Source organism: Genypterus blacodes, unplaced genomic scaffold (assembly GCF_046128005.1).
Source record: "Genypterus blacodes isolate CSIRO-AG114 ecotype Tasmania unplaced genomic scaffold, CSIRO-AGI_Gbla_v1 ptg000240l_1, whole genome shotgun sequence".
Classification (NCBI taxonomy): domain Eukaryota; kingdom Metazoa; phylum Chordata; class Actinopteri; order Ophidiiformes; family Ophidiidae; genus Genypterus; species Genypterus blacodes.
The window spans coordinates 395658-408767 of record NW_027467038.1 but is presented as its reverse complement, the minus strand read 5'-3'; the positions used below and the strand labels follow the sequence as shown (position 1 = coordinate 408767).

The 13110-nt window shown below is 43.1% G+C and overlaps 1 protein-coding gene across 1 annotated transcript; it reads right to left on the bottom strand.

The window, feature by feature from the left end:
* Positions 1-3347: 3347 nt before the first annotated feature.
* Positions 3348-12477, bottom strand: pik3r6a (phosphoinositide-3-kinase, regulatory subunit 6a). The gene is made up of 7 exons (XM_076171194.1): positions 12399-12477; positions 11807-11809; positions 7339-7459; positions 5678-5751; positions 5331-5445; positions 3766-3836; positions 3348-3460 (listed from the first exon to the last, which is right to left on the bottom strand). The coding sequence occupies exons 1-7, from the start codon at positions 12475-12477 to the stop codon at positions 3348-3350; spliced, it is 576 nt and encodes a 191-aa protein (XP_076027309.1).
* Positions 12478-13110: the final 633 nt, after the last annotated feature.

Below are 13110 nucleotides of genomic sequence, written 5' to 3'. Positions count from 1 at the left end.
TTAGCGCGATACAACCAAATGAAATAAGAAGTGAGGCCACAGCATCAAATCACAGTTAACCATGGTAACAGAGCCACACAGCAGCTACAGCAGTGCTTCATCCTTGCATTCCTGCACACACAGATGTAAGAACAGGTCCACACACACACACACACACACACACACACACACACACACACACACACACACACACACACACACACACACACTCATTCTCTTCCTCGCTTTCTTCATCACAGGTGTACAAACACATTTGTACTATCTCCTCTCACACACTGTCAGCTGTGTAGAAAATAGGGAAGAATACAGTGTTTGAATGACAACCCTGCACTTTTTTAGCCTTGTTAGCTGAGAGAAGCCACAATGTCTCTACCAAGGCTGACTCATGCTGAAGATTAGATGCTCTAACTCGCTATATATGTGTTCTTCACCATCTATCTACCTTTCTCTTTTTGTGTCTCTCGCTCTCTCGTGCTTTCAGCTGTAGAGCTGGGCGAAGGTCTCTTCCACTTGTCTTTGAATGAGAAAATACACCAGCTGTGGCCTGTCAATGGTTTTTCCCACACTTTCTGGCTGGTTCTTCTGTCAAAGTGTATAAACTGAAGGAATGGTATTCACAATTTCATCGACCCAACATATAAAGATTTTACCTCAAGGTCTGTTCCAGGGCTACATTCCTTAAAGTAGAAGTTGAACATGTTGTGGTGACTGAACTGATTGCGGATAGATTTTGTGTTGACAAAAATATTTGCCAGCCAGAAACTGGTTGTGCTTTGGCAAGGCAGGATGGTTTTACATAATTATATATAAGTACATACATTTAACAAAGAAATCTACCTCATCAGACTATTTACATTTACTTACTAACTTACACTCATACAGTGGCACTCTTCTCAACAGAGGAGAGGTGACATCCTTTGTTGATTTAAATAACGTACAATCACGAGTTATTAATGCCAAGGATCTAGATAAATAAGTTGAGGCAAGTAGATATATATGTTGCGGCCACCACTTATTAAAGCCCGGGAATGAGATAATTATCTTGTGATCTTATCATTAACATGGAGGCGTGGGTATGTTATTGGTTGTGGCTCCTAAAGTCAACCCTACCGTTTCAGGAGTCAGGGTACAGATTTCAATCATATAACCGGGCCTCCGTGTTAATCGCTTTAATATATCTTTGTATGTCACTTCGCACAATCAAAGCAAGGGCCTGTTTCTGTTCTTCTAGAATGGCTGGTATTTCAACAGTAGTGGCACACACTCACAGTCCATTGACCTCCATCACGGCACCAGACACGGTTGACCCAACGCCTCAAGACTGTATATATACTATATATCGAAAGATGTTGTTTGTAAAGAAACACATATTACTCCAGGTTTCCATCCCAAGCATGAGTCCCTGACCGGCTGAAAGTCAAACAGAGATGAGTGTGCTGCTGCTGGGAAAATACTGGAAAATCCATTTGCTTTTATGATTGATCCCTAAAAAATCATTGGCCATTGGCATCTGTGTGCTTTTTGTGAGCCAATCAAAGTATCCTCCTCTCTACGGCGACATCTAACGCCGCGTGAAAGAACCTCAGAAGCACAAGGGTGGTAGAATTTTTTTGGAATCTCTGGAAGACTGCAGAATGCAAACCTATGTGACGGCAGCAGTATTATTCTGTTTGGTGTCCGCAAGTCTCATCTCTCTGAACCATCTAACCTGTTTCAGTGTCTCATTGTAAAGATATGGGGAATACAAGGTTGCTATGGTGACTATTCTTCTTGGCAACACGGAGAACTGCTGTGTAGTCTGATTGGCCACTAGATCCCTGTGCCCCGAGTCCTGGACATCACGAATCCAGTATCTACCGAAGAGCCTTGTGAACAATGTCTAGAGGTTCCTAATCAGGGTCCTGGGATCGTCTGAAAATTAAAGAGATAAAATGAAGCCTCATCGTTTATGCTAGTATGGCCAATAAATTAATACCAAACCGCTCATTGCCCTCAGGAACTCTTGTGTGTGGCTCTGCTGTGCCAGCTGAGGGATGAATAGCAGGTTGGGAGGTGCGTGTTGATGTGGTTTGAGGAAACAGAAATGCGGGGATGTGACCTCATCATCAACATGATCAGCATCAACGTTACAGTCAGTAACATCGCCATGTTTGTTTACATTGTGTGTCTCGAGAGAGATGTTGCGTCTTCTGTCAGTCAGAAAGGATTCAGCTCTGATCTGGTCCCAAGTGAAAATACTTTTGAATTCTTCAGATACATGCAAAGTACACATTTAAGTATCTGAACAATGAGGCTTGTGATGTATGTACTTGTTGAGAGCTGAGAACAGTCTAAAAGAGTCTTTTGTGTGTGTACTGCAGCATATAGACACAAAAAGATGGCTCAAAATCTCCACTCCACTCCACAGCTATGACTTTACTGCTCTTTTGTGTCTTTTGTATAATCAAACACTCACCTATCTATAACATACCGAAAAAGTAAAATAACAACATCTCTAAACTTGTTGGGTATAATAATGTTGATTCTTTGTGAAGAAAACAATACGACACTGAAGGCATCACAACACAGAAGGTTGCATCAGAATTGATGGGAAAAGCTTTGGATATTTGACAAAACCCATTAATTAACATTTATGAAACTGATAAAAAGAAATGGAGCATAATGAGACCTCCATTTCTTCGCACACGGCCGCCTCTCGAAAGGTCACTCCCATTCGTATCGGGTGTCAAAATCACAGGCAGTTACATCCTCACAGAGCTGCCGATTAATGTCAGCTTCGTTAACGTGATCTGTTCATGCTAATTAAAAAGTTCCAGTAGTGTGCTCCGGCAAACAATAATGAGGAAATGACAGTTATTATCAGCCTGTTTCTAAATAGGAACTTCTGAGGGAGCAGTGGTGGTTAAACCAATTAGCATGTGCACTGTACTCGTGCAGCTCCAATGGGTTTGAAGTCTGACTCACACTGAGCTGTTTTTAACTCTCAAAATTCTTTGCAGTCTGTTAAAAAAGGAGAAATAAAAGCAGCCGGTTGGGTTGTTTGTCGGAAAGCTGCGAGGCAGGAGAGGCTGGCTGAGCTGAGGCGATGGAGAGAGATGAAGAGCACGAAGCATGAAATCAAATGAGAGCGACACGGGTCGAGACCCCACAAGAGACAAACTGAGTCGCAGAATCACATCACGCCCTTGTAACATCCCGCGATATCTATTGAGGGAAATCCCCCGCCGGCGTCTATTCTTCTTCTTCCACGCTTCCAAGTCTTTCTCCGAAACTGGAAATGTTAACTGTGAGCCGTTTTAGTTTCTGAGCCCCTGTGTTAGCTCACAGTTTTCTCCTCCTACCCCCGTCTACATGATAGCGCACGTAAAACCGCAGCACTCCTTCAGAAGGGTGAGCCCAGTCTTGGCGAAAGGCGACGAGGTCTGCTGGATCCTGGATGCGGCTCTTCTGGTTGGAACGCCTGCAGTACAGCGGTGAGATCACGTTTTAAGAATCTGACATTGTGTTGTTTTGTAACACAGGATCTTTTAAACTGAGTTTAGATGATTAACGACCTCAGTAAGCACAGTTTAGCTTCAGAACCCCGGCTCAATTTCAATTGATGGGATATTTTTCACAGACCTCAGGACAATAAAAGCTAAGATAAAGATTAAAACAATCCCTCAACAACAATATTCCTTGCCCTCTTTGTCGCCTGTAAATCTTTTGCTGCTATAAAAGTCGATACACTGAAGGCATACAAACTTGGGGCTCCTCATCCAGTACCTGTTTTCTTTCCGGTTCTTGGGAGCTTGGACTTCAGAAAATCTGCCATCTCCTTATCTTCTTCTTTCTCCCTGGAAAGGTGCAGAAACACAAATAAACACATGGAAATGTGAGAACAACAAGAGTCCCTTTGGTTGCAGCTAATGAACCAAAATATCACGTCTGTCACATCTAGAAAACTGTGCTGGATGAATTCGATGATGACATGATTCCAAACGCCTTCTTTGGCACCTCTTCTGTCTTCACATGCATTTCACAAATCGTTGTTGCTCTTTTGCTTCCTGCGTCTCACCTTCCACAAATCCCTTCAGAGTTTCACAGCGAGAGTTGTCAGCTACTGACACAAAGCCGTGCACGCACAAACTAACCATGTTTGATATTGTGTGATAATTGGAGCGGGGGAGAGGAATAACACACAATATAGTGTTGTAGAAGTTGTGTGGGGTGCTTTGAAGTCTTGGATAAGTTGAACTGTGGATTCACACTGCAGTCAACGTGATCTGGTCATCAAAGATCCATTCGTTCTCTGCAGAGCCACTCGGCTGATACAAAATGGATGAACTCTAAACTGTTTTGAAAGACTCACAACATTGGTGCGGGTGGCATGGAGTGTTTTTCTGCATGTTTTACAAAACCTAACACGGCATAATGAGGAGCAGTAAAAATATTGTGGCCTATTAGTCATGCTGCTGGCAGAGAGAAGGAATGGCAGCAACTTTGGGCTTTTTAGTTGAGTGTGTGTGTGTATGTGTGTGTGTGTGTTTGTGTGTGTGTGTGTGTGTGTGTGTGTGTGTGTGTGTGTGTGTGTGTGTGTGTTTGTGTGTCTGAGTGTGTCTGTGTGCGTACTGGTTGCGATGGTTTTATGTCAAGAAAAAAGCATGTGACTGCACAAATGTGTGAAGATAATAATGATGAAAATTATGAAATAGAGTAACTATTGCAGAGGAAAGGAGCAGTTATTAGTTCAGTGCACTACCACCTTAAAGACGAGGAACTATGTTGGACAGTGAAGATGATTTCAGGAGGCATCTATACCACTTCATCATCTATTTAAACTGCTGTCCTAACACCTCTTCTATTCATTTGACTCCAGTGATTCGGCTGAACTATGGGGTCACCTGGCCCAGGGTGTGAAAGACCCTCAGAGGATAAATGTGACTCAGAACTGAAGACATGGGTTGAGGAGCCGAGCGTCGTATAAAGTACAAACAGGATATGCATTGAACCAAATGACCCAGAACTTTTACAGAGAGGAAGATAATGAAAAATATTCTAAGGAAATTCCTGCTTTCTCCAGAAAGCTGTGATCACGCTGCCGTACACAAAATCTGATTTAACTAAGGGTCCTCATAACCAGGTGTGAGATTTTTTCTTAGCTGAATAAAACTGCCAGACTCAATTTCACCTTTTCGAAAAATAATTTCCCGAGTCCAGGGCTTTTTATTCAACCAGAAAATAATATATTTTCATAAATTCATAGGTGTCTCTTCACAAGTAGGTCATAGACACAGTTACTTCTATCTGCAGGGAAAAACAGAGGACGGAAATACAAGATAGAGGAGGACCTGAGTCTTTCAAACTCCACGTCGTCCACCAGAAAGTCTCTGGTCTCCACCAGCTTGTGGATCTGCTGCAGCAGTTCCTCTTCTTTCTGCCTGTCCTCGCTGGACTTGTCATTATCTGGAACAGAGAAGAAGAAAGGGTGACATCATAGTGTGGTTAGCACTGCCACACACAAGAAGCTCCAATCCAAGGTCTCTCTGTGTGGAGTCAGTCTGCTCTCCCCGTGTCTACATGGAGGTCCAGAATATGCACATTGGGGGACATTAAAATGAATTGAATAGTGTATTTACTTTCATGTTGACTCTTATGTCCGGTTGGGACTTGCATAGTCAGTGAGCAATCTTCTTACCTGGAATAGATACCAACTTGTGCAGGTCCTTCTTCAGTCGAGTGATCTCTTTGCACAGCTGGATATCATCCATCCTGCACAAAGGCAGAACCAAACACACACACACACACATACACACACACACACACACACACACACACACATACATAAGCACACAGATATCAGTTGCTATCATATGCAGAGTTCACGGTTATTAATATCCCACGTGAAAGAAACATGATTTCATTGTGAGGAGTAATAAGGAGTTGAGAGCTGGGGATTCAAACAGAGGGAGCTGATATTGATCTTATATTTCACAGAGGAGATGACACTGACTCAGTCTCTGCTGAGCACAAATCCCAGCAGTGTTTCTGAACCAGATAGCTTTCAGCGAGTCCCTGTCTGCATCACACTTTATCTCTTTCAATGGTCCTTCACTTCAGAGGCTCATCACTGACAGGGAGAGGGACAGGGAGAAGGCGGGGGAGGAGGGGGGCGGGGCTTCTGTTTTGGTTTTTTTAACACACACACACACACACACAAATGCACGCACACAGGGTCAGGCACCCATTCATCCATGTCGGCGCAGTGTGAGCACAGCCACCACGCCTGGTTCACCTGTCAGCTGAGATGCTCTCAGCGGACGTGTAGGTTGGGCAGTGACTGTGAGGTCTGAAGTATAAATGGCGTACTTACCAGGAGTCCAGTTTAACCTCTGAGGAAAACAACTCAGTTACAAAAAAAAGACTTTTCACTGAGCTGCTTCAAATTGTAACTTTTCACCCCACCCTCCCCCCTCCCCCTTCCTCCGCCCCTTCTTTTTTACCACATTATCTGCTTGACTCTCGCCTTGCTGTCTGAGCAGTGTTGCCGTCTGTCTTTCAGAGGAGCAGATGAATAAATATCCATGCATTAGCCTGCCCAGTGAAAGCAAAAGGTAGAGCCATTGAAATTTTAATGTGGGGGAGGGGCAGCTGTTGACAGAGCTGTGATGGACGACATGAGAGGAGTGAAGAGAGGACACTGCTGCACGGGGCTCCATCTGCCACAATGGATTCATTGACTTCAATTATCTGTGGTGCGGACTTTGGCACTCACATTCAATTTTGACAAACAATGCATTCATGGAAACGTAAGAATTGTCCTTAAACAGTTAAACTGTAACGTGTCGTTTTTGCTCTTTCTGCCTCAACTGGTCATGAATTTTCCCCATGTGGCCCAATGTTAGATTTTCAATGGAGAAAATGTAGTCAGTTCTTTTTCAACACACGGGTTCTTCTCCAGTTGTTCCAGATGTGGTTTTTAAGCGTTTTCTGCCTGCACACTGACTCAGCTCTGTATCTCTGCTTAATTGCCGGCACCTGTTGTTTATAAACAATAGACAGCTTCAAAGGATTTGAGCTATTGCTGTAACTCAAACTGCTTGTAACTTAATTCTTTCAGGTAAGAAAGCATTCAAACATTTTTCAGGCCTTCACTTCACTTCAATCTTCCAGGCAATTCTTCAGCATTCAGCAAAACCAAGCGATTGCAATCACAGCACATTTTCTTCAGGAACTGCATTTCTAGTTGATATATTTAAAAGTCTGCAAGTCCTTGATCAGCATGATTATTATTTTCATCATGAATCTTCCTGGGAGCAAAAGTATGTTTCAGTGGAGAAGTGTCAGTGAAGCACTCACATGTATCTGAGCTCAGACTCCCTCCTGACCAGGATGTCCCTGATCCGCTCGATCTTAAACAGCTCCCCCTCTATGTCGTCTGTGGTGATGGTGGAGTCGGCCATGGATACCACGTCCTCCTCTGAGAGACACACACAACAGAGAGAGAGAGAGAGAGAGAGAGAGAGAAAGAGAGAGAGAGAGAGAGAGAGAGAGAGAGAGAGAGAGAGAGAGAGAGAGAATTACATATCTATAGATCTTTTTACCATTAAACGAGTTTCACACTTCTTCGTGATGACTGACGCATACTGTGGACAAGCAACACACACACACACAACCGCACACACACATTCTTTCTATTTTAACACTGCATAATGCATGCATAATGAATCTAAATAGTTGCAGCGTATGTGGCCTTGTTTGATGAGAGCCACATCAGAGGCACAGCAGCACGACCACATTACCATGTGTCAGTGGCTGGAACAGGTTCTTTTTTTAAATGTAACTTTTGTTTTGTTATTCAAAGAAATTTCCACATGTAGCCACAAGTGTAATTCCATTTCAAATGTATTTTGTGATATAACAGGCTGCACCATAAGATAGACTGAGTATGTTGTTGCCATGGATTTGTACTTGTGTGAGCTTCAGAAGCTCAGTCGATGTCTCTCACGCTGTGGCAAACAGCTGTGTTCGGTCCTGTGAGGTTCCACCTCATCCCAACTGCTGACGACTTTAGCATGAAGCATGCAGTATGGGTCTGAAAGTGCAGCTCTGGTTTTATAGTTGCACACTGATTGAGATGTTCCTCTCTGAGTATCCATGCTTTCCTATTTCTAAGATGTGTGCATTCATTTGGCAATTTTATTAAAAGAGGACAAAGCCACATACTGTAGCGTGAATGTGCAAAACAAAAGCTGTCTCTCCTGTCAGACATTTGCATCAGTCCTGTCTATCCTGTCCTCTCCTGTAATCTGGAGACAAGTCAGGATATTCCATCATGGCTGTTTCACTCAAGTCACTGATGCAACGACAAGCACACACACAATCTGATCTAATGATTCACTCCAAACACACAAAGGAGCAAATTTAGCTACAAGGGTCGTTCACATGACCTTTTAAATAGAGAAGTGGAGACATTAGAACAAAATACATACAAATAAAAACACAGAAAGTCAACTTGCACTGACGATGGAAATGGAATTTTTTTTCTAGGAGAACAAAATATGCCAAACACAGCCCTTATTGCTTTGCAGTTTGTGGTCTCAGGTGGAATAAGCAGAGTGAATCAGTGCGTGGAAATCTCAGATGAAGCCGTATGTTCTCACCAAACACAAAACTAACCTCCTGGAAAGTGCTGATGAAAATATTGATGCCACCCTGGAGATGAATACGATTTATTTTGTCACTTCTGTTCTTTTTGAATGTTTTCCTTGGCTCTTTTTTGTATTTTTACTGTTTGCATTTTCCTCAGACCTCAGCTTATTCAAACCAAAGAGGATTTTCTCCCTTGTTGTACGTGAATGTCGACATTAAAGTCTGTTTTGAATTTAAACTTAAACGTGAATCACCGATTTGAATAAATTAAAAGCGACACCATGGAGACTTGTGATGAGACAGTGAGACGCTCCTGTCACTCCTGATAAGTATAATATATGTATTATATATATTATAATTATGATTGCCATGAAACAATTTCAGATGCCACATGTCCTCAGAACTCACAACTGAACGCTCCTTAATTGTATTCAGCATGAGGCCTTGGTAATCCCTGTAGGAATATTCACACACACACACACAGATACACACACCACACACCTGCTGTGTTTTCCTGCACAGAGGGTGCCTGGCTCTGCCTTATTCCACACACACCTCTTCCAACATTGTTCCTCGCAAGAGTATGAAATAACATCTTGAACACAAATAAAACGGCAGTATTTTCTAATCGTACAAAAAACATCTCTCCTATAACGTCCCTGTAAGGAAATCGCTGCATTTCACACAATCCTCATTTCATTTTCTGCAAGCACAACCCAAAGAAGCTCTACTGATTGAGCAATGCACATAAAATTCATACAACTTAGATTTAAATGGCCTCTACCTGCTACAAGAGCCCGAGCCTGAGAGCCTTGCAAACATGAAGGCCAGGACAGACATGAGGGAGGTGCCTACACCACCGATAGAGCACATAAAGCTTCCCCCCGAGGCCTTTAATTCCTTTCTACACGCACACCACTACTTATCCATTCACAGCGTGTTCACGTGGAGCTGACGCATGTACAGAAATAACCCCATTCTGGTCACATTTAGCCTCGGGGGAGGCAGAATTGACGGGGTTCAAAGTGGAGTGAAAACACGCCTGTGAATGGTAAAAGGGTCTATCTCAATAACTCAGCCTCAGGGCCTGCGGGAAGTAAGAACCACGCTCGGTGATGTTTGTTCAAATTAGACTGACTCATATTCCTGTTGGTGTGGCGGCTTGTTTACAGGTCGGCGCTGCTGCCCTCTGCTTTGTCTGACAGACAATGAAAGGTTCCTGATGTACAGACGTGACACCTTCACACTCACTGACACTCTGCGGTGTTACTATGACAAATCCAGCTGACGTCAGTGCAACGTCAACACAACCTTGACGCCCTGGAGGGGGAGAGCGGACAGCGGGCCGTGGCCGTGAATATTAAACTGTGGATGGGATTATGAATAAATAAAATGTCCACGCAACCGCCTAGTAACGTCTTTTCACTCGCTGCGTGAGTGATCATTGAATTGTTTAATTTAAATGTGTAGCAGGATGAACATGAGCAACAAACAAGCTGGGTACTTTCCCAACAAGAGGGTTTTCTTAGTAATATATGGACTACTTCATCATTCCATAGCCCCGGGTTGAGTTCAGTTCTATTCCTTTGTAGTCATGCTATACAGCACTTATACCTCCAAGAACATAAATAAAGCAGTCACATAAGTGTAAAGTCGTAGTTGCATATGATTTCGATTCTTGCAGGCTTTAGAAATATCAATCATCAAATGCAAGTGACAAAAGAAAAGCACTCAAAAAGGCTAAGTAGTCCTCGAATGATGACTCTCAGTGATGATATTGATCAGGTTATTGATTAGAAAATGATCACCTTCCTCCCCCCGCTGTCAAACCAGCAGATTTTAAACTCCCCCATGTCCGCTTCAGCTGCTGTTGACAAAAGGTAAACTTTTGTTGTTATAGCGACATCATCAGGGGTAGTGAGCACACACGTCCACTCAACTTTTGGTAGTCAATTATAGGAAAACTCAAAAGTTACAGGCCACAACAGCGCCACCATCAGGCTGACTGATACACTCGAAATCAAACACCACCTGCATGCATTATTTACAGTGTTCTGACTCACACCAGCACAAACAGAATAAACTCTCTCTGACCTTCCTTCTCCTATCTTTGGCGTCATATAATCCTACACATTTATCGATCCACATTCCTCTCATATTGAGCCAGATACACAGAGGAATGCACACACACATACGCACACAGTACTTATGTCGTCAGTCACACGTGTAGACTGCCTAATTTTCAGGTGACTGATGAAAGCGATTACCTCATTGAGAGAAACAGCATCTGTGTACACTTTTGTCAGGCTGCCAAAAAGCTCTTTCACCTTATTCATTCAAAGGTTCAGCAGATCAGTCAAGTCAAGTCCTGTGTGGCCGATTGAACCGCCTCACGAGCATCATGTGGTCATGTTGTGTATTCATGTGATGTTGGAGAAAACACACAATGCTGCTGCAACTGTTGTGGACGAGCTTTTCTGCCACTAAGCAGTCACGACTCACTGTTTGTTTTTTCTCGCTTCCTCCTTCACACTTTCCACCTTTTACACTCAGCACCTCCCATCAACCTTTTGAGGAATTTTGCCTCTGCCTCTTCTCAGACCCATTTCGATCCATTTCCTTCCCCTTCCCTCATTAGCTTGTCTTTCTTTTCCTAGTTACTCTGACATATCTGCAAAGGGAAGGTACCAGAGCGTCTGAAGAAGCATAAACACGGTCTGCTATGTGCTGTGAAAGCTGTGTGCCTATTGACGTCAAACATACACTTGGGGACGAGGAGTGGAGGAGTGGTGGGATGAATGGAGAGATGAAGAGGAGTGGAAAAGGGCTTCGGGAAAGGGAAAGGATTCTAGATGAATAAAGAGAGAGGATGCATCTGATTGGCAAGTCATTTCTGTCAGGAGGAAGCTGATGAGAGTAATTCTGCACCGCTTTATGAATTATTTTAAGAATCTAGATGTAGAGGAAGACTACAAGAGGAAGATGGTGAGTGCTGACCTAACAGTCTATAGGGCGCTGATGCAGCCAGTGTCCTGTCAAGTCCCTTGGACGGGTCATTATTCTTCATTTGAGGCGCAGCTAACTGACTAATTGATGGACCTTTATTATACACAGCATCAGAAGCTGCAGTGTGTCATTCAGCCTCTTCTCATCTGTACACAGGACTCAGGCTTACCAGCTAGATATAGAACTCAACACACTCCGTACCATGGTGGATTGGGTCGAGGGCCACCTGTGGATCCTGGACAGGTCATTATCTTAGGTGTATTTGTCAGGGTCAGTACGTATTTGTACGTATATATAAGACACAAGTTAAATATGCCAGAGTTAGAGGTTACAAAGAGCAACCGTTGAAGTGATAGTAAAAATAAAATAAAATGAAAAAGTATAGAAATTACTACATCAAAATAGTTAAAAAGGAGTGAGTCAAAACAAATACAGGTGACAGGTGAGCATCACATGCAAGAAGGTACCAGCACTGACGCCTGTAATCCACTTACCTTCAAAACAGAATTATTATGCTATTATTAAAAAGAAACCTGACAAAACAGTCATAATTAAAAAATGAATTAAACATAACCACTTAAACTAATCCTTTATTTACCGTACTATAGACAGTGATGCTGTAACATATAAATGTGAAATCACTGTAAACTTACTATTGAGCAACAAACAGATTACCTGGTACATTATCAACCAAATCACACTGAAGGATAAGAGGCAAATATCTATATTAATACTAAATTCCATTCAGTTCCTTGGGTTACCTGGTTTGGAGGTGTCTTTGGTCCATTCGGTGCACTCCAGGGAGCCGTACTGCTGAGAGGACCTCCGCTTCTTCTCCATCGGTCCAGCTGCTGCTCCTCCTCGGTCTGCTCCTCCTCCTGTGCAGGGCGCGTGAAAAGCTGTGAAAATCACACAGGAGGAGCCCGCAGTGACTCTGTGGAGCTACGTTCCATTGAGTCCTGCTCAGTCACCAGGCTGGAGAGGCACACACACAGAGATAGAGAGAGAGAGAGAGAGAGAGAGAGAGAGAGAGGGAGAGAGAGAGAGGGAGAGAGAGAGAGGGAGAGAGAGAGAGAGAGAGAGAGATGCTCCTTCTGCTCTGCCAGGTGTGTTTGCACTGAAATCATCTTCAGAGCCTCTGCAGACTCTCTGTGTCAGGCTGCACACACGGACATGACAGTAGCTAAATACCACCACCTAGTGGCCACGGGGTGAACAAAAAAATCAGTCGCTTCTATTTTCTGTCTGTGGGTGAGATCAGCCTGGTGATCACTGAAAGAAAAAAACAACACCGACGACAATTTCATTTTCTTATTTCACAATTGTTTATGCACGCTTTTCATTTTGTACAGTGTTATTGAAACAAAAGTTACTAAGAATGGATTTCATCTGCAAAAAGGAAAACAACAAAAGGGAAAATTAAATAAAAAATATCAGCAAAGAGGGGCAATAGTATTTTATTTACTTAGTGTA